A 21357-nucleotide genomic window follows, 5' to 3' on the forward strand; every position below is an offset into this window, starting at 1 on the left:
TTTTCCCGATTACAAATCAACCTCAGCTTAGATAGGTAGAAAAAGCTGCTGTTACATCCTCTCTTCTCTCCTCCCACATTTGCTCTGACTCCTCCCCCTCCCCTCCCTGTCTCCACCTCCTCTCGGACGCTGACCCCTCCCCTCCACCCTCTCCCCGCCCACTTCTCTCCCTCACAGCCAGCTCTGAGGACATGCCTCATTCACTCCTGCTGCACAGGTTTTAAGGGAATGCAAAGAGAAAGAGGGAAAGCCAGAGAGGGGAACATTAGGCAAAGGGTTTTCTAAGAGGAGGAGAAGGAGTGTGAAGGAGTGAGGCAGTGGAAGAGAGGACAAGTGTTCAGGAGTGGGACTATCCAGCAGTGGCAGGTTCTTCCAGGGAGGTTTTAGAGATCACCAGCCGCTTCTTTTCCTCTCCTCTCCGCTGGGAGTCAGACCCCCAGGATCCAGAGCCATGGAGCCCTCCGTGTCAACTGAGGTTGAGGATGAGCCCAAGGAGAGGAAGAAGATCCACTTCGCCATGCCGTCCTCCGCGCCCACCAACCTGGACCCCCGGCAAGTGGAGATGGTGAGCATTGCCTCAGCTCCGGCTGGTTTCTGAGCGCCACATTTCACCTGTTAAACATCTGTCTTATTCATTCCAGAAAGTTAGCTGTGTTGTTTAGGAAGTGCGTGACCACTGCTGACCATGATTCTCTAGGGTTATGGTTACACGGTAGCTCTGTCTGCCACACTGTTGAGAAATTCTGATGACATTTCCCTCTCTCTGTTTCCTCACAAGACGAGCGCCTTGCTGTCTCATCACATCTTAACCTGTTTAAGAACGTGTCACAATAATTATTATGTTGCATTTAAAGCCCGGTCGCTCTTTGACACAATGGCAGCAGCGGCAAGTCCTTGACATTTCGTCACATAAATGCCACTGATAATAACTGCTTATGTTTGTCTTTGGCTCTTTGTCATTCTCCCTGACCTCGTAGCCTTTTATTAACAGAATTCTTCAGTTCTGTTTCGCCACAGAAGTGTCTCATGACTGACTCATCTCAGCACCGACCTTTCTGTGAAATTTTCACACTCATTTTCTGACGGGACAGCTCTGATCTTTCTTTTTGGCTCGGATGCTGGTGGCTCTTATTTTAGATCAGGAATAAGTGGGGCAAAGTAGAAACTGTTTGGTGTCACAGAAGATCGAGGCCAATGGCTCATTCCTCTTGAGAGGTTGATGAGAAATGGGCTGGATGGGAGGATGTGCTATATATGTGAGGGAAAACCGAGAAACAAAGCTATGAAAGCTGACTTCTGGGTTCACCTGCCAGGGGTCAGCTCCCTCGGTGGCCGTCCTTGTTCCACAGCAAGCATAAAAATGCGTCTTTAAAAGAACAATAGTGAGCTGCGATCATGTTTTGTCCCTTCTATGCCCGACAGCAACAACAAGTTGTTGATAGAGCTAATTAGTCAGAATGTTTCCTTCACATTTTCTTTTTTTTCCCCTGAATAAAATTTTTTTTTCTGCCTTCTACTTTACAGCTTTACAGTTTTTTTTGTTTGTTTTTTTTTGTCATGAAGGAAATTCGTCAGAAATGGAAATGTTTTGCAACGCTTCACATGACTTCCACTCACATTTACACATAAACAGTTGCTCTCCTGCTCACTACTCATGCACTGTCGCTGCGTCCTGATCCCTATCGCATCTTCCAAGAAACCACAGGATATCCATCTACCATATGTGATCTACTCCTCCATCTTTTAAGAGATTCTCTCACTTTGTTGCTCAATCACCTTATGGCCATACACCTATTTTTAGTCCTGTTGGCTGACTTTCCTCCCTCGTCCTGAGCTTTACCTTTACATGCTGCATAGTGCACGATGCTTCTGCGTCAGCTTGGTGCTACTGTTGAGGACACCAGTCCATTCAAACATGTGAGGCAGATGTTTCATGAGCACAGAGACATAAAGCCTTGGTCTGGTTGGTGTCGATGCCGTGCATGCTAGGGGTGGAACGCTGATTCTTGCAACGAAGCGACAAACGTGCTACAGGGTGGCACGGAAAACAGGAGCATTCAAGAGAGGATGTGTTTATGTGTGTCTAAAAGCAGATAGCATCTACTTGGGGCGGATGGGATTCTCCAGGGATGTGTGGGTGGGCAGGGTTGACGACATTCATTTCATTCTCTTCCCCTCCCATAACAATTGCAGTTGCCCGCAAGTCCGTCTCTGCTAATGAGTTGCAATCACTATACCGCTCTTTGGAACTTGTTACACAACCTGGTAACTCCTCGCTGTTCTTTCCGTTGGCATTTAAACCCCAACACCACAATCAACCGAACTGCCGGGGACTTGTTACCATGGAGACGGGCTGTATAACTATGTCGCCCCGAGCTCCTCCACAGTCTTAGAAGGTCAACGTTAACGGACAGTTCTGTGCGTCTGAAAGGCTGTTTACATAGGTGCGGATGCATGTTTGGAGATACAGTAAGTGTGTATGTGAATCCTGCTTGATGGTGTTGATGCGAGAGACGTTTCCATACCTCCCACTCAGTCGAATGTTGCGTTTCGTTGGTGAAAACAGCAGCTATTTGCACATGCCTGCGAGGTGTAAGATAATTGTATTGGACAGTTCTGACCTGTTTGTCGTTGTCGACTACACAGAATACATAACGGTCTGCACATTTAGAAACATTAACAGATTCACTTATGTCCAGTTTATTTTGTGGACTAAACAGGCCGCTCACAGTTTGGACACAAGTGACATTTTCTCACTTTCTTGGCTTATTGCATTAGTGCATCATTGAGATCTCAAGACCGAAATTGTTATTGTCTAAAACAACATAGCGAAAGCACGTGGCTGTGTTTACCACCCACAATGCCACGCCACACACACCAATCCTCCTGCGTGCTTGGTGCATAATGGATAGAGATTAAGGCCATGGCAGACATGTCCGCCCCCCTGGACTCGACATTCCTCCACGCTTCTCCTCTAGCACGGCTGGAAATGTCATGATCTGAAAGGCTCATCGGTCCAAAAGCTTCCCAAAACAGCAAACCGGCCCACGGTAATCTGCGAGAAACCTAAAGGGGTCACAGAAGGCGCGATTTCTCTTCGCCACCCACTCGCCCCCACCCCGTCCGTCGCCCTCAGCTGCACGCCCAACCTCCTCCGTCACTCTCCCCGGTCCACTCTCCGGGTTAAACATCAAACAGCGACCTTTGATGCAGCCACTGTTTGTGGGTAAACACTAAAGGTCTAGGGGACTGTCAACATACACTCCCAGAGAGAACATCTTGTTGGATGGCACAAAGCATGCTGGGACTGGACGAGAGGGTGCAGTGATCTTTCCCTGCATGTGGACAGTCATTGTCACTGTAGTGGTCTGAGTCTGTTTGCCCAATGACACGATCTGTCGTGTATATGAAAAGTTTGTCGGTCCAAAGCAGTTTGTTGATATTTGTAGTGGCAAAAAACTAATTGGGAAGGCAGTTGTTATTTATTTTTTATTTTTTTTAAAGTGTTGCAATAACACATTACATTATAATTACAGCTTGGACACAGTCAATGGCTCTCTGTCTTCTGTGGGTTACATATGTGTTTGTTCCTCCCTGTTTTTGACAGTTTTGATTAGTTGATGACTGGAGCAACATGTTCATGGCTTATATCTGTTCTCCACAAAGTTTCCTTTCATGTCCTTTTTCCATTTTTATTTTAGCTGCGGAGCTGCTCTGCAGTAAAGGGTTTGTATATTATTGTGAAGATCATGTTGTCTTGATGAGGATATTAACTGGACGATCCGTCATCTTCCCTCTGGTGCTGTGTGCACATATGTGTAATGTGTAAACAGCTAAGAAACATAAATATTGAGCACGGGTAGAGCGATTCGTCACCTGATTACACTGTACACATTGGGCTGAAAATACGTCAAAATGCCCTCTGCACCTCGTGCCTGCAGCCTGCAGTGCAGCAGGAGACCCTTTTAGCCTTTAAATATCGTGCTCGACAAATCCTCCATTATCATTTTACCGCTCACTTCAGGGCTCGTCTTTGGTGAAAACAGTCCAGGCCGTTGCCAGTTTATGAAAAGATTAAGTACCGTGCCTCCCCTGCGCACAGTACTGTGCAAAGAAATCACAGTGCATCTGAAGCCCTTCATCTTTTAACCTCGGCCAACGGCCAACACACAATAGCTACATCTATAATGAGAGAGGAAGGAGAGGATTAGAGGGGCTACTGTGCAGCAGGAGGGGACTGGAGGTGGGGGAGGTTAGCTGGACAGGGGCTGACCTGTCAACAAATGTCATCAGAAGTCAGTGTGTTCACTGGATGTGGACCCTGAACTCTGTCTTTCTGCTGCCTTCCTCCCTCCCGATTTCACTTTCAGGGTCAGCTGCTGTAGCTCCATTCTCTTCCCAAAAGAGGCACGGGGCGGTCACACCGATTTAGTCATACTGAGGGGAGCACTGAAGCGTGACTAAAGAAATCTCAATCGCCGCTTCAAAGTCGCAGAGAAGACATGTTGCAAGAGTTGTAATCTCCACACTAGCTTATACCTTTTCCTTTCTGTGTTTATCTGCATGCATGTTAAGGAGCTCGCAGAAGGGCTCACCAGGTTATCTTTAATGTGTGTAGGAGTGAACACACAAATATGAGGCTAATAAAAGGATTTGTCAGCCTGGGAAGGTGTGTGTGTGTGTGTGTGCGTGTGTGTGTGTGTGTGTGTGTGTGTGTGTGTGTGTGTGTGTGTGTGTGTGTGTGTGTGTGTGTGTGTGTGTGTGTGTGTGTGCGTGTTTCAAACCTGCTAGCAAATCTTGATTCCAGTCTTGAGTGATGCTGAAATGTCACAGTTAGTGGCCCTTTGCATCCAAGCAATGGTAAGTAAGCTGCATAGCAACTATCAACTCTAACCTTTTGTGGTTTATCACCATGTGGGTACATATGAGGCTGCAGATGAGTAACTATAGCTACTCTGCCCTCTGTTTGTGCGTGCCTGTTGACCTCTGGAACTGGTCTTTGTCAGAAACACACTGTGACGCTGCAGAACTTGAGTGCACCAGCAAGAAAGGCTGATTTATCTCAGCGATTACAGGCTGTCAGCCATTCCGCCGTCTCCATGAAAACTTTGATTGGCACGTCCCCTGGAGTGTGCTTCGGCCTGGCAGGTGGCTCCCTGTCACTCATGAGCCAGTGGCACATTATCTGTGCTGTGCTGTGCTGTGGTGTATTGTGTTGTGGTGTGGTGGTAAACCATTCTTCCAACAGTCTCTGGAACAACAGGCCAACAGCTATCAGCGGCTAATTACATAAATGCTGTGGGGTACTGGAGACAGGGGAGAAGAAGTGGGGCGGGGGGTTGTTGACTGAGTATGATATCATTCTGCCAGTGGGTGCAGCGTAATTACATTTCCTATTTGGGGGTCATTGGAGAGCCCCTCCAGATGCTTTCTGCAGCCCATCTGTTTATTCAGCCAGCCACTGGTGGGGTCAGAGGTCACTGCGGAGGTGTTACGGGAATGTTGAGGAGCAACGCGAGGCAGCCTCTCTTACTTGTGGGTATTTGGTGGTGCCATGCATATGAATAGGAATGAGCGCTCTGCGAATATGTGACAGGCTCGGGTTGAAATTTTCGTACCCCCGTCCTTGACCCTCCTCGTAACAGCTGGAAACTTAATAAGCTGTTGTTACTCACTGAAGCCCTGTTGAAGGCGCCCGTCTGTTAGTAATGAACGGATGTAGCCCAAATGTCTCTAACAGAGCCACTTGTCACATGATAGATCTGATCGCTGCCCTTTGGTTGTTTACTTGTCTTGCTTTTGGAAACGTTCGTCCTGGCTGCTTTGTGAGGAAGAGGCAGGGCGGCCTGATATTAAAAGTTTAATCCTGACGGGGGACGGCACCGCGTCCAATTCTTTGACCAGAAACCATCTTTTTTCTTCTCTGTGTATCCCTGTGTAAACATGCTCGTAAACAAAACAGATGGCAGAGTTTCCGATGTTGGCGCTGATATGTTGCCGGTTAGTGTTTGAAAAATGTTGGCGTTTCTCCAAAAAATAAATGTGCTGCTATTCTCAGAAACGAAATCAGATACAAGAAACAGCACATCGGCCTTTGTAACTGTGTCTTTTGAATTCACAAAAAAAAGAAAGACAAAACATTTAACTACCACCCGCTGCGATTATGAGCTGCATTAGACTTTCAATATTCTTGGAATAGTTAAACATGCAATGCATCTCAATACAAATATAACATAAGCAGAAAGAGACATTTATGTTTCGCTGTGAAAGGGATCGTTTTCACCTTACTGCAATATTAAACGCATGGCTAGATTGCACTTAGGGGCACCGCATGGGGTTCAGCCGCTTCATTTTTAAAAGGCTCACTAGTGGCAACATCACGACTTTGTTTAATTGAATTGCTCTTTAGAGTTCAATCCAGCTAAAGATCACAACAGCAGAGAGGCAATGAAACTCAGCAGAGTACCTTTAACCCAGAGCTGGGCCATACTTAGACGAACAGCAGGAAAAAGAGAAACTGGTGTTCACTGGCCTTTTCAGAAGAAAGACAGTGATTATTATCAGCACGTTAAACGTTTTTAACGTTAAACGTTGTTTTGTTAGACTACATCTCTTTGGCTGATCAGATTAACTCCATAAAGATTCTGGCTGATCTTTCATTGGAGTACAGTATGTTTCCATTGGAGTACTGTAAGCCATGCGCATACAGTAGTGCTTGTTTCTGAGTGATGTATTGGCCTGCCTGCGGGCAGATGCCACAACTGCAAATCAATATTGTACAAATCCATATCTATCCATCTGGAGCAGAGTTACAGCATCGTGAGAGAGTTTGAGCTTCACATGGGCCTGATTGATGCTGCAACCTCTGTCACAGAGAGCTGACACGCACTACCTGATAGGATGACCCTGTGTAATGCGCTATTGGACACATGGGAGGGTAGCTAACGAGGAGGAAGATCTGAGGTGCGTTGTCTGCGTCACGGCAGACTCCCCCCAGGGATCGACATTTAGCGCTGGTACAGAGTTTTAGAACCTTTCTGACTCATCCTGCACGGCCCCAAGAGATGCCTCCGATCTAGTTTACGCTGTCCTACTGCAGCTGCTTTTTATAGGCCCGGCCACGAGCACACCAGCTTACAGGAAGGCCCCCGGGGAGCAGACCCATATCAGCCAGTCTGCACCCAGGCTGCTGTAAGACAGTACTGAGCCAACACACGCAGAGTGCACAGTCAGAAACATGCAAAGTCAACAGTTACCACTGACTCATGTACCCAACACCGCTCCAAACCTGGAGTCATTCCTGGCTACTTGCTAGGGTTACTGTTTCCCCCCCAAATTAAACTTGACAGCAGTATAAACATAAGACTTGCTGACAAGGTTTTTATTTAAGTGGCACATTTTAAAACACGCTTGCTGCTTGATCAGGATCATTGATAAAAAAAAAAAAGTGAATTATAAATGCACACATGCTATATACTTAAATACATCTACAAAAGTGTTTAAGGTGTGTTTCAAATCATTTCCTTCAGCCAAGTTGTCACCTTTCAATGAATGTTTCTCCCCTTTTTACCTCACAGTATGCCGAGTCAGCATATCGCTCAAATTCACCAGCTTTAGATACACTGATGCATCTCTTTTCTATGCTTGGGTCAGTGAGCCAGTGTTTTACCAAGACACGCAGGCCCTTTGGAGAACTTAGTGGGGTGCTGACGTCTCTCAGGGAAGCCTGCGGCCATGCACCTGTGAGGCCGCTGAAAGGCCGCAGCAGCCGTCTGCTTAAAGCCCCCCCGCCCCCCCCAATCCCACCCCCGGGTGCAAGTCCACTGCAGCCTCACTGATCTTGGTACAAAAACAATCGCTGCCAGTGGTGGAGAGAGTTTGGGAGATTGGGGCCAGGGGGGTTTAGAGAAGGGGAGGATGGAGGGATAAAGCGTAGCTGGAGTAATCTCACACACGCTGTAGCCCTGTGTTGCCGTAAATGAGGAAGTCACATACGATATTATGTAAGACTGGCAGAATAGGGTGGAAAATTACTAGAGTCAGTACGTGTGTATATGTCATTTGGCGCTGCACGTCACTGCCACCATCGCCACTACCGCCACCACTTTGTTTAAGGGAACATCCATAAAAGAGAGTGAGACCTCTGACTAATGTATTTATGTTCCTCGAGTGCATGGTTTTATTGTGTGGATGCCATTTAGTGCAGATTACAGTTTTACCCCCGAGGCACACTGTTGTAATTTTCACGCATTAGGTCACGTCACATGTCAACGTTTCACAAAGACCTCTTCGATGATTGAGTGCAGGGCTAAATGGCATTAGAATAACAAGCACAGAGCACAGGTTCATGTTAATAGACCAACAGATTACACTCCTCAGTGACCTCAATTATCCCTTCCAATCATATTATCTCCCATTTATGATCACATTTGACTGGTTTGTTATGAATCTTTCCCTGTTTTCAACATGTGACAGCCTCTTTTATTGACACGAAAAGGCCTTACCCAGAGAAGGAATAGGGGTGGCAGCCAAAAACTATAGCTGGGAAACCTCTGTCACCTGTTAGACCTACGAAATTTAAACCTGCGGAACTTCCGTATGTATCAATATAGAGGACAGAGAAGCAGAAAATAAATAGCAAACGTGACATTTTTGGGGGGGCATTTTTGAAAATGATATGACAAATAGACCTTAACCAAACCAAGTAGACCTTCCCCTGGCACTTTGACCTCCTAGTATAACCTCAGACAGTTCACAATTCATATAGCATCTCTAATATCTGCCTGACTTGAATGTAGAGGAATAATCCAGTGGTATTCCCAGTTTAATAGCTTTAAATCAGACTCAGGCAAAGGCTCGGTCATGGCAACATCTGGCGTATTGTGTCTCTCGGGGGGATCTGTGTGGACCACCTCAGGCTGCCCTGCAAGGCTGATAGCAGGTGTCAGGCTGCCAGGGACAACATGAGGAAAGAGTAGTGGAGGTGGAACGGGGTCAGAGGAAGTCCCAACACCGAAGAGAAAAGGGGGGACGAGAGCGAACAAACGCTGGACACACTGGAGATGAGGCAGAGGATGAGGGCAGTGTCACTGTCAAGAAATAGAGGATGGATAAGGAAGTAAACAGGACAGAGGAAGCAGAGGATGAAGGGAGATGGAAATTGGAGAGGAACGAGAGAATAAACAGATAGTGGGAGAGATCCAGGAAAGCTTTAAGTTGCATGATGGGATTAAACTGTGTCTGATGTCATAAATAAGGGCAAAATCCTCGCCCGATTTCTCTGTGTTGTTGAATCTGATGGGGGCAGATTTCTACCCAGCGACTCAGCGAGCCTCTGCTTTGGCAACACGCAGCTCACCACGATGACGCACACCTTGCTGAAGAAGGCGTAAGGGACACAAACACAAACACAGCTATCCGTATGGCAAAATAGAGCCGAGATACTTAGCTCTCTTCCTACGCTGTGGTTGCCGTAAACAGCCGTTCACAGGTTCATGTCATGGCCAAGGTTGACTTGCTCCGCAGAGGACAGTCGTCCGTACCTTTATCTGACCAGTCGCCGGTTTACTGCGCTGCTTTTACTCCCAGCCCACTTTATTTTACCCAACATTTTTCCAAAAGAACTGTTTATGGATGACAGCTATTAAGGTTTTGTAGTATAATAGAAAAGTGTGTAGTTTTCTTTGAAAGGGCCTCCTCGCACATGCTGCTCAGCACCTTTCAGTGAATTAACAACTCATCCTGAACTTATCTTCTCAGTATCGAACAGTCACTTCCTGTTTTCTTGAAAAGATGCTTGTCATATTTTGCAAAACCACCAACGGGTTCAGGAACCAAGAGTGTTTCTTTATTATCATGACATGTAACAGACGAAGGCATTTAAAGTCTATCAGTCATCAAAATACCATCAACATGCAGGAAATGTCACAAAATTGCAAAAATCCAGCTGTGCACAGCTTTTGTCTCTGTATCCAGGATCCTGTGACGGGTGCAGAGTGTTAGCAAGCTATAAAGCTTCTTTTGTAGTCTACAGGGGGCAAATTATTCATAATCAAAATGAGTTTTTGGGAGGGTTGTACTTTCGGATCAACACAATCAGCTATTCTGAGGAGCGCGTTCCTGCTGGCAGACCATGATGCAGGTCGGTTGGTTTGGATGTATGGGCACAGCTGGGCATTTGTTCCCCTGGACAGAGAGTTCACTGTATACTTTGGCTTGTGCTGGAGGTGTGGTGGAGACCTGCATACAGCCCGGCTCTGCTTTTCCTCTTGGGCCTGTATTTTCCTGACTTGGGCCTCCAAGGAGCAGCGTGTGGCGTCGGGAGTGTCTAGGCTGATTGCTCCGCTTCATTTAGCTCACTTTACATGTACCCTCTCTGAGTGAGGGTGTGTGTCGGCATACATGGGGCAGTGTACAAGCAAATCCTGTATTAGAAGGTTTTACATTCTTAGATGCAGGCACAAGTTTAGCTACCTAACACTATTTTTCTCTGTGCACTTTGTCTGTTTATGAAATCAAACTTTTCCGAATGAACCTTCCTCTGTTCTACTGAGCCGTGCTCTGACTTCACTAGCACTGAGCGGTGAAATTTGCAATCAGCCGTTGACCGATCATCTAACTTGGCAGCCGCGCTAATGAAGTCAGCAAGGACTCAGCGTGCCCTTCACCACCGTGAACTGTCAGCATTTTCCATTGCATTGATATGGCTTTGTGTTGCTGAGCGTTGTTAATAATACAGTGTTGCTCGTTGTTTAATTATTCATGCACTTATGGCTGCCCTTTATGTTTGTGTGTTTGTTTACAGATCCGACGCAGGCGGCCCACACCCGCCACGCTGTTCAGAGTAGCCGACCAGTCGTCTCCCGAGGACGATCAGTCCACTCATCAGGTAAAGGTGAAGTCGGAACAATTTTCTTATTCTAAGTGTCTGTGGATCCTCATCGTTCCTCCTCCGGTATTTTCCCACCCCCATAACGTTTCTGCATGGTTAGTATTAGCCTCCATCTGAAGTATAGCCTGAAGTATTTAAACTTTTTGAACCCTTTTAACCCTGTGTTGTGTCTATCATCACACACTCCGACATTCCAACAACTTTCATATGCATCAAGGTTGACCTTTAAATGTGGCTGGACTCAGACATTTTCTTGTTCGCTCTTTTCTCTTGCTCATAAACTGTGGCTGAAACAGATCCTTGTAACGACACTTGTCAGATATTCTAGTGAAGATTAAATATGTCGGCAGGATTTGGGGCAAATGTTCACTCTTACGAAAGCTACGGAAAAAGTTTCATCTCTTGGGTTTGAACTTGTCTCTGCATCATGGCCTTTTATGCAGCCTCTAAAGGACTTTGAGTCAATAATTTACTTTAAAATTAAACTGTTATGTCTTTGGGTTTTCAGTATGTATGTATGCAAATGTACATATTTAGACATGTTCATCTAGCTTTAATGGTACTTAACATCTGCCTTTAATAATGCGTTTTGCTTACTGTTGCTAAGTCAGTTAAGGTTGGAAATCTTCAGTGCTGCCCATGTGGGTTTCATCCAGTAGATTAAACTTTAAAATAAACCATATTTACATATGTCATGATGTTTCCATGTGGGGAAAGTATCATTTGTTTTGTTGTGGGAAAACATACCATTTTTACGTCTTGTTGGGAGGAAACATTTAATGATAAATGAAGGGAGACGATCACGATTGTTTGTCTCTGTCTTCGTCCACAGTGGGTCGTGGGAGAGAACGGAGTGCTCAAACCAAAACGGGTCAATCCAAACGTCTATCAGCCTCCGTCGCTCAAAGGTTGGTGCGAGCCGCGTTCACTCTACAGGTGGTAGAGGTGCAGGTGGTTTTGTGTGTGCTGTGATCCATCCCTGTGTTTAAGCCCTCTTTTGTTTTTACCGTGCTTCGCTGCCGTCACTTTCCTCCTTGCTTTGCGACGAAAAAGAAAAAAACAATGCATGGGACAGATGGGTGGACGTGCAATGAAAAGCTTTCTGTCTTTTTTTTCCTCCCCGGAGCATGTACGTGTGTGATATGCATAGGCATGTTTCTGTGTGTTTCTGCTCTTATTATACACTCATCAGCAGTGTGTGTGACAGAGGGAGAAAGGGAGAGATTAGAGCGTGACAGCTGTGAGACACCGAGTGTGAGTCTAGGAAAGTCTGGATCATCCAGGATTACAGTCAATAGTGTATAAAGCTGTGGCGCACACACACACACACACACACACACACACACATGTGGAATAAACACAAATGATAGGAATGATTAAAATACATACATGAACACAGGCGTGTGCTTTCCTTTGTGTCTTGCCTGCGAGAGGCCAGTAAAGAACGTGAGTTTGTCAACAGAGTTTCATTTACCGGCCTGTGCATTGTCACATGTCAAGTGGTGATATAATGAGTCAGGAAGCTTCGTTCCTGCCTCAGAAATCTGCCCTTCATCAGCTTAGACTCAGACAGTGAAAGAGAGAGCTACCTCGGAACAATTTCTAGTTGCATAACCTACCTTGAGCGACCTGCCTCAGCGCCGCGCTGCGTTTCTGAGGGTGTGAAAGGAGCCAAGGTGACCTAGAGGAAGTGAGAGGAGGAGCTCAGATACTATCAGTCAGTAAAGCCAAGAGAGAGTTAGCGCAGAGGAGGGCGGGCGGTCGAGGAAAGACACGGTACAAACAAACAGATGGGGGTGAGACAAAAAAAAAAAAAGGATAGGAAACAACAACGGAAGCTTGACTTAAAAAAAAAAATAAAAATCAGTGCGGGACATCGTTTTGTAGCTGCCCGCTTTTTCTGTCTGTCCTGTCTGTCAGTGCATGTGTTTAACTGGCTTCCTGTCTGCCTGGCATGCATCCAAACGCTCATGTGAGTCTTGATAAAAAAAAAAATTAAAAAAACAAACTGACAGTGTTGAAGCGTGGTAAAACCCAAAGCAACGTATCCCTCTATCCTTGTGTCTGTCTCCCATGTGTGGCCATCTCCCTGTGTCTGTGCCGTGCCCACCTGTGTGTAGCTGTGCAGAAGATGGCTGAAGCGCACATGCAGAACCTAGGTGTCTACCCTCCTTTGGAAGACCCCTGTGAAGGGGAGGAGGAGGAGGAGGAGGAGGAGGACGAGGACTGGCAGGGAGAGGAGTCATCTCCCGCCAAAGCTGCTGGTGAGAGGGAGGCTCTCTAGACCACGACGGCATCACGGTGGCAGCAAGGGCGACACGGTTTTTTATTCTAAAAGGAAAAATACACTTTGAACAAATTTAAAACACAGATGCAGGCATTGTTTTTTGAAAATAAGTAAATAAATCAGTCTCCCAATTCATCTACAGTTAACTCAACAGAAGACAAAGGATTCTGAATTTTTAGCAAATGTTTAACAAAAGTGGACATTGCTGTCTTTTCAATTTAAAAAATAAATTTCTCAGTCTGTGTACAGTTGCTGTTGGGAGTCAGCGTCATTTCATTCTAACGTGCCCTGCCGGTGCATAGCTTTGAACTGTGCTAAAAACAAGTCTAAAGGTGTATTTTTCCTTCCAGTTTGTACAATTGGCCCAGTTTATCTCTTTCCCTGTACTTTTATCACTCACATGTTTTTCTGTAGTTCTGTGTTTTATACAAACCAAGATATCTTTCTGTTAATCCGTCCTCAACGACTGAAAAATAAGTTCTAAAGGTATGAAAAGTTGTGAAGGCTCAAGTCTGAACATCTTAAGGTTATATCTTAAGATTTTATCTTCAAACAAATTCAAGATCACGTTCATGATAAAGGAAGGAGCTGGTGTGCACTTAAAGATGGCAGAAACAAAAGGAAAGCCAGACAGAAAAAAATAAATAAATAACTTGAATAATTTGTTCCCATAACACAAAAACATATAAAGTTGAATACTGCAGCTGCTCTCAGCCCTGTGCCGTTTTTCTGAGTACCGTCTTTGTGTTCTGACCAGCAGCACAGGTGAAGTGATGTGTTGAGTGACAGCTCCAGATCTCACATTAGCACTCTGACTCAAATGTCAGGTGTTACACAGCAGCTGAGTAAAAGACCAGAACCAGCACCTGAACCGAGCGGAGGGGCCAGACAGAATTAATGTGCCGAGCAATGTTGTGACCCTGCTCTGTATTCACACCGTTTAAACTGGTTTGAATAAAAGTAAACTGAAGAAATAACACATTGATCTAAAACTTTTTTTTTTTTTACATGCACCGTGTGCCTTGTTTTGTTTGTTTGAGGTGAAATTGTAGGTTTATAATCTCTATTATGTCACATTTCATTCCGAAGTATTGCTCTGTAGGCACAGATGACAGATGACTCTCTCAGTAAATCCCTTTGTGGAGGCCTGCAGAAACAAAAAAGCACCCAAACAGGATGCTAAAATATACTGATTGGGTTTATCAGTTTTTTCAGGGCTCGTCCTGCAAGCTGACACAGGGAAAGTAAATCAAAGAATCTGGTGGCAAGGAATCTGGTGGCTGCTCACGCTGAGATCTGATGAAAACACGGTATCTTAGCAATCACCGTCTCAGTCTTATTCAGTAGCTTATGAAAGGACCACAGGAACACGATGCTAATGCCCCGATAACTATGGCTACAGTCACCTAAAAACAAACCGGTGCTTTCGCGGCTGCTTTTGACCTGAGTGTTTGTCTCCCTCAGATCACCAAGGCACAGCCGCCACTGAACAGTCAGTCAAGTTTTCCAACGTGAGAGAGACGGGCAAGCAGATCCAAGCAGCGCAGGAGGAAGAGGAGGATGAGGAAGAGGAGGAGGAGGAGGAGGAGGAGGAGGGGGACAAAATCAAGACAACAACAGAGGAGAACAGTCGGGGGTGTAACTGAGAGAGAGATAGAGAGGGGGTGGGGGGAGCTGGGGAAATGAAACGCAGATATGGGGAGAAAGTGTAGTGGTGTTTTGTCAAAAGGTTAAAATCTGAAGGAAATATTAGGCGTCAGTTTTTGAATGAGAGTAGATGAGAGCCGTCTGAATGATAGATATTTCCATCAAACACGCGAGTGAGCAACGATTTCTGTACCACTTCACCTCTACGGGGTCCGCTGGATTTAAAAGAGAGGACAGAAAGGGAGTTTGTGTGCAAGTCAGCCCTTATGAGATGGTGAGGAATGATCTACTGATGGAGCGGACTACAGCAGGCGCCGCTTTGGCCCTTGGGTCCCTCAGTTTATAATGAGAGTCGTGGGGCCAAGGTCAGATTGAGCTGAAAAACAAAAATAAAAGGAAAGCCAGACTTCCCTTCAACCTTAACGCTTCTGCACAGCTACATGTTAATTTAATGTGTGTAAAGTAGTCACCGTATACACACAGTACACATTATTAACAGAGAGGGTGGCTTATATGATCTTTTACAGAAGCCCTTGAAGTTCTTGAAACGTGTTCGGCCTGGTAAGACCTTTGTGTGTGCTGCCATCTTGTGGTAGAAAGTAGAAACGATGAGTTTAAAGTTCTGCTCCAAGTTATAATCCTATAATACAGTTTTATGAGACCAAATCCTATTTCTGATGCTATTTACAGTCTACATAGTTTTCATTGCTAAAGTCCAGACTAACTGTAGTGATATCAGCTTCACTGTTTACTTTTTAGTCCTAGTAAAACTGTGTCACGTATGCTTACTATAAGTGGTCAAATGAGAAACCTTATTGATTATAAAAAATAAAAGTGCAGAAGCCATTAGCTGGTATTAAAACCAATAACCTGTCAATGTCTACATGTGTATTTGTGCACCTATACTAACTTTCCAAATAAATTCTTGATTTGACATTAACTAACCCAGAATTTGTGAGGATCCATGGCTTGGAGCACCACTTTGAAACCCGCGTATGAGTTAGTGATTGGCATCAAAATTGTTTCTTTTATTTTAAATCATCCATAATCTCAGTGTTTTTATTTTTTTGTTTTTTTTGCTTTTGTTTTTTTTTTCAAATTTTCACGATTTCATGATTTCATGAATGCTACCTCCCGACTTTTCAAAATATGCCATCCATCCACCTCACATGAGAGCTGAATTCATCATCACGTGTTTGGGAATTAAAAAAAAAACTCTGAATATCTCAATTTCTCGCTCACAGGATAACTTTTTGTACATGAACACTTTTATAAAGTCATCTTTTTAATTGCTCCCTCGTGATTTGTAAGTCAAGGATGTGTTGTGAGAGCTATTTTTCTAACCTGAACCCCAGGGCATGAGGAGCTCAGCTCTGTCCTGCTTCTGCTGCCTGTATGTAAACACTCGGATGACTCAACAGGCCTGCGTGGAACATGCAGAAGTACAAGCCTAAAACCAGGCACTGCGGCTATGACTGACATTTCAGCAAAATGCTCACAGCGTAAATTCTGTGTGCTGTTTCTACCATAGATAATGCCACACCTTTTGCTTGGGGTCTACAGCAACTTTAAATATCATTAGCCAAATTCTCTCTAATTTCCAATTTAACTGAAAAGTGCTCTGTTAAATAAGGTTTCAAGTTGTGCCACATGATGAATACATCTTGGTGTTTGTATCGTCTGGGCTGCTCTTTGTATATAAAACTTTGTGAAACTTTTTTTTTTTTTTTTTAACCTTTGACCTTCTCAAATTGTGGGATGACCAGATGAGCGTACTGGGAGTGTTGAGACTCTGCAGCTGGCACTGTCGTCCATCCCTCGCTTTCTGTCCACTGCCTCCCCTCTCCTCCCGGGTCAGAAGAAAACAACCGTGGGACGACATATATGAACTCTAATGCTTATTCTGTCTTTATTTTCTTTAATTTCCCATTCTTTTGTTTCTCAATGTGATGTGGTTGTTTTAAAGTGAGCAACTATATGATATCAAAATAAACCAATTTTCTTTTTCTCCTTTAACACAACCTGTATTTGTTGTATGTGTATGTTCAGAGGTCCTGACAACATAAATCACTTACTTTCAGTAAGAACATTTGGTACAGCCATGAACTGTAAAAACTACACAGCATAAGTCATGGGAACAATAAATGACTTAGTTTGATTGTAAATTATTTCTCATATGCTGTTTGGTCAAACCAATCAATTGTCACACAAAACAGGATCTATTTTTAAAATGTCATCACATTTGTTATTCAACAAATCACAGTACTCTTTATTCACCATTCCTCACATACAGTGTCTTCCATATTGCATTTTAACCCTCCCATTGTGTTCGCTCCGCCTAACACTCGTAATGTTCTCGGTCAAATGTCCGTAGACATTATATTTGATTATAAATCCACAATAATACATACATTATCACCTAATGTCACGTTATACATTTTTATCAGCTTCAGCGCTTGTGAAAATTACAATTTTTGAACTTATTTTTGCCATGTACGTAGCTTTACGTCAACACAACACATGTTAAGCTAGCTAAGCTAGCTGGACAAACTTACCGGTGCTGTCATCGTTTGGAGCTGGAAGGAGACGCCTCGCTGAGTCAGTGAAGGGTATCACGGAGAGAGAAACCTCCGACAGTGGCGCATTCCCACCCTGACCACAACACTGCTCAGAATGAAGCTCTTATTTTGGTACTTCTGCTGAGTGGCAGTCTCATTTAGCATATTAGCATATTTAATTGTGTAAGCGCTACATTTAACATTTAGTTTTAACATTTAGTTAAAATTTACATTTAGATTTACATTTACGTTTAACATTTAGATGTAGCATTTGCATTTAGATTTAACATTTGCATTTACTTTGAAAAATTACATATTCATTTTAACATGCACAACTTTACAAGCGGTGCCCCATATTTTGACACATCTATTTCCTTTGGAGAATGATATAAAGAGAGACATTTACAATCCAGAGTCATATTATTTTTAAATTTAATTTTAAGAGCTTTCCAACTTTATTGGGTGTACAAATAGGGCTTTGGCATACTGCAGCACTGAAGATAAAAACTATTAAGGAGAAGCTGTATTTGTGCCACATTCCAAAAATAACACACTAATAAATTAGCTTATGTAGACATCAAAGATGATGGGCAATGGCACAGTGACAGTCATACACAATAAAAAAAAAGGGTTATTTGTGACTAACATGCTAAAAATCACCACAATGATTATAAAATAAAGTAAGAAAACAAAATCAACAGAGCCAACATTTTATCTTTGAGAAAGTAGGTCATGAAATAGTTTGTCTTTTAAAGGCTTTATTTCTGACTAGCTGATCCTAGAGAGGACACTGATTGAAGACTTTAGGACCAGCTACTAAGAATGAAGGATTTAGTTGAATGGAGGTGAGTAAAGCACAACTACACAGATTTTTAGACATGTTGATGATGTGAAGCATTGATAGAGGTATTGGACAATGGACAATGATTGCTCCGAGATCTAATCATAATAATCAATTTACTTTCCTTGTCTTCGTACCAGAGCTTCGATGTGATCATGAATCCTGTGTGTCAATGCGGGAAGACTGATACAAATACCTGAAATCAAGTGAAACCCAAGGTAAGACAAGGTCAAGGTAATGACATGCTACAACAGTAAATTAATTCAAAAAGTATGGCTCAAGTCTTTCATAAAAAAATAAATAAATAAATAAGCACTTTTTCCCTTTGAGTTTTCAGTCGAAAAAAAAAAAGGTTGCACAGCGTGCAGGCCCAAGAACAGACTGAGCAATAAGATTGGATTAATTAATGTTATTTTTCTGCCCTCTTCTCGACGGGTCCCTCCATATGAGCTGGGTACTGTTCAAGGTTTCTTCCTGTTAAAAGGGAGTTTTTTCTTGCCACCATTGCCCTCAGGCACACTCTGGAGGTTTCAGACTGTTTTTTGTAAAACGTCTTGAGACAAATTGAATTGAATTCAATTCTTTGGCCTTCCTGGTCAGAAACACACATTCTGGTGAATGGTGAAAGAAGTAGAACAAGTCTTTTTTTATCATGGAGGATTCCATTAAGACAAATCGTTTACCCACCTGTACATATTTGCCATTACACCGTTTAGCCAGATGGGGGCAGGCAAGGATAATTTAATGTGGAGCTGTGTATTAGAGAGAGTGGGGCCAACTCAAATCATGGGCGCCATGTTAGATACATGGGAGGGAAGATTATACAGTGTAACCCTATGGGGTGAATGTGCTATGTTGTAATAAATCGCTTGTTTTCATTATTAACGGGCCTCTAAACATTATTGCGAAGTCTGCCAATATGTAAAAGGCCCTCATTTAAATATCCCAGCATTTACTTACTTTAAATGTCTTAAATGAGCCTGTAAAATGCTTTGTAGCCCAGTCGCCTAATCAGTCACGGAACTGTTTATCTTAGGCCTCCTCAGTGTCCGTGTTCATCTATCGCCGTTAAAAGTTTAAAATTACAAACTTATAAAAATGATAAATACTCAGAAATAGTGAAAATTAAATTAGTCTTACTGTATTCAGTATTATGACATTAGCATATTAATTTATATAACATCTTAACAAAGTAGCTGTTGTTTTTCTAAGCCTTTAGTCTAGATAACTAGCTAGCATAAGGCTAGCACAAGGCTTGGTTAAATTCAAACTTAATTCATTTCTAAAGTGGTGTTGGAGGTTTTTGAGATCAAGGTACACATTAATGATGGTATGACTTTATTTTTCATATGTAAAATCTTAACAAATGTCAAAGAGAGACATTGACATTTAGCCTACCTCCCATAGGCTAATAGGGTGAAATCAGTTGACCTCCAGTTCTTCCTTTTAATCTTCTGTTCCCATAACTTCTCCTGTTTTTGTTCACTGGGGGAACGGAAATCGATTTTTCCAATGCTGTGCTGAGCACTGTGGCATATTTTAACTTTCATTCCATTTTATTCTCTGTTATTGCCATTTCTCTGTGGGTGAATATTGCCATTTGTTTTGTTTTTTGAAAAATTGCTCTTATTGACATCATTGTTAGCACCTGTCCCAGCTAATGTTTGGTAATGTTTGCCTCCTGAATGGTTTTAGCTGAGAGATTTGGTATGGTCTTCCATACATAATGTCAAATTATGACAATACCTGACAATACTGGAGTAATATGCATATTCAATATATGACATATCTTATGTCTCATATTATTTCCTTTAGCAGCTGTCATCTCAGACAGCATCTTAGAGTAGTTTAAGAATTCATATGTATTAACACATCCCTCGTGTTGAGACATGGCAACCAAGCAAACTAACCTCTCCTCTGACTTCTCCATTTAATCTATTTTTGTTCCTTTTACATGTTTTTGTTGATTTTGTTGTTTTTCTACTTTTTTATTTATTTTTATTCTTAGGCCTTTTCCTTTTTAATCGTCTCGACGGAGTAATTTATTCCTGTAGTCTTCTCCCACCGATTATAGACTGTCATCCAATTCTCATTTTACTAGTGTTGCTGACACTAGGACTAGGCTTCTGTCTTTATTCATCTGTATTTCCCAACAGACTACTTGCTTAAGTGTATTGTACACTAAGTCCAGACAGGCTTCTGTATATTTCAACAGGTTTCTGTACATCTCATCAGGCTTCTGTGTATTTCAACACTCTTATTATTTCCTTGTTTTTCTTTTCTTTTTTTCTTAATATTTAAATTGTCCTACCCAAGAGTCCAGTGAGTCCGCTGCGTTCTCTTTAGGATCACGTCACCCTTCCTCCTCCCAGTAGGTACCGGCCTCTTTACACAACAATTCAGTTGGAGGTCTTTCTGTAGGAGTCCTAGACTTCCCCGTGCGCGTGTCAGTTCCCAAAACCTGGACGGAGGAAAGGCTGTTGGCTTCTGGCTCGAAGGACCAAGTTGTTCTTGGAAATTCTTTTCACTGGAGTCTCGTTTGAAAGTTTTACTTGCAGCAAGGAGCTGATACATGCACTACAGCAAGTACAGTATCGACTGATGATAGCGATGTTGCATTCACTTTTATACAGTAAATCCTGTCCTAGAATGGAGACAACCAAACAGGTCAATGGAATTCAACTAATCACAACAAAGGAGCTGTAGGTTCATGCCCTATGTGGGACCTTCTTCTTACTTGGTGAAGAGGATAAGAGAGAATACCTGTGTGTGACAGTTTAATATCTATATTTTGTCAACAGCGTCAGATAACTAACTTAAACAAAACGTATACAAAAAGTTGCACATGCATCAACATTATGTGACCCTTATTTCAGGAGCCTATATTGTTGCCAGTCACCAGGGGGAGCTCTACTTACTCTGACTTCACTTCTGAGGAGCTGTTCTAGTCAATCTTTATAGTGGTACCACCATAGTTATTAGCAAAAAATATTAATTAAACCTGTGTTAGTCTGACTATTTTAATAACATTTGAAGTACAGAGCATTTAAGATAAGATAGATAAGACAAGACAAGACAAGACAAGATAAGATAAGATAAGATAAGATAAGATAAGATAAGATAAGATAATACT

At 43.1% G+C, this 21357-nt stretch overlaps 1 protein-coding gene across 2 annotated transcripts; it reads left to right on the plus strand.

Annotated features, from left to right (window-relative positions):
* The first annotated feature begins 196 nt into the window (after nucleotides 1–196).
* Nucleotides 197–16846, plus strand: ppp1r1b (protein phosphatase 1, regulatory (inhibitor) subunit 1B). Of its 2 annotated transcripts, none has more exons than XM_047571144.1 (5): nucleotides 197–565; nucleotides 10805–10894; nucleotides 11724–11799; nucleotides 13012–13155; nucleotides 14643–16846. In XM_047571144.1, the coding sequence occupies exons 1-5, from the start codon at nucleotides 452–454 to the stop codon at nucleotides 14822–14824; spliced, it is 606 nt and encodes a 201-aa protein (XP_047427100.1). In that variant the 5' UTR covers nucleotides 197–451; the 3' UTR covers nucleotides 14825–16846. The 2 variants fall into 2 exon arrangements, with proteins under 2 accessions (XP_047427100.1, XP_047427101.1); XM_047571145.1 differs by having other exon boundaries at nucleotides 203–565; nucleotides 10805–10888.
* Nucleotides 16847–21357: the final 4511 nt, after the last annotated feature.

Source organism: Mugil cephalus, chromosome 20 (genome assembly GCF_022458985.1).
Source record: "Mugil cephalus isolate CIBA_MC_2020 chromosome 20, CIBA_Mcephalus_1.1, whole genome shotgun sequence".
NCBI lineage: Eukaryota > Metazoa > Chordata > Actinopteri > Mugiliformes > Mugilidae > Mugil > Mugil cephalus.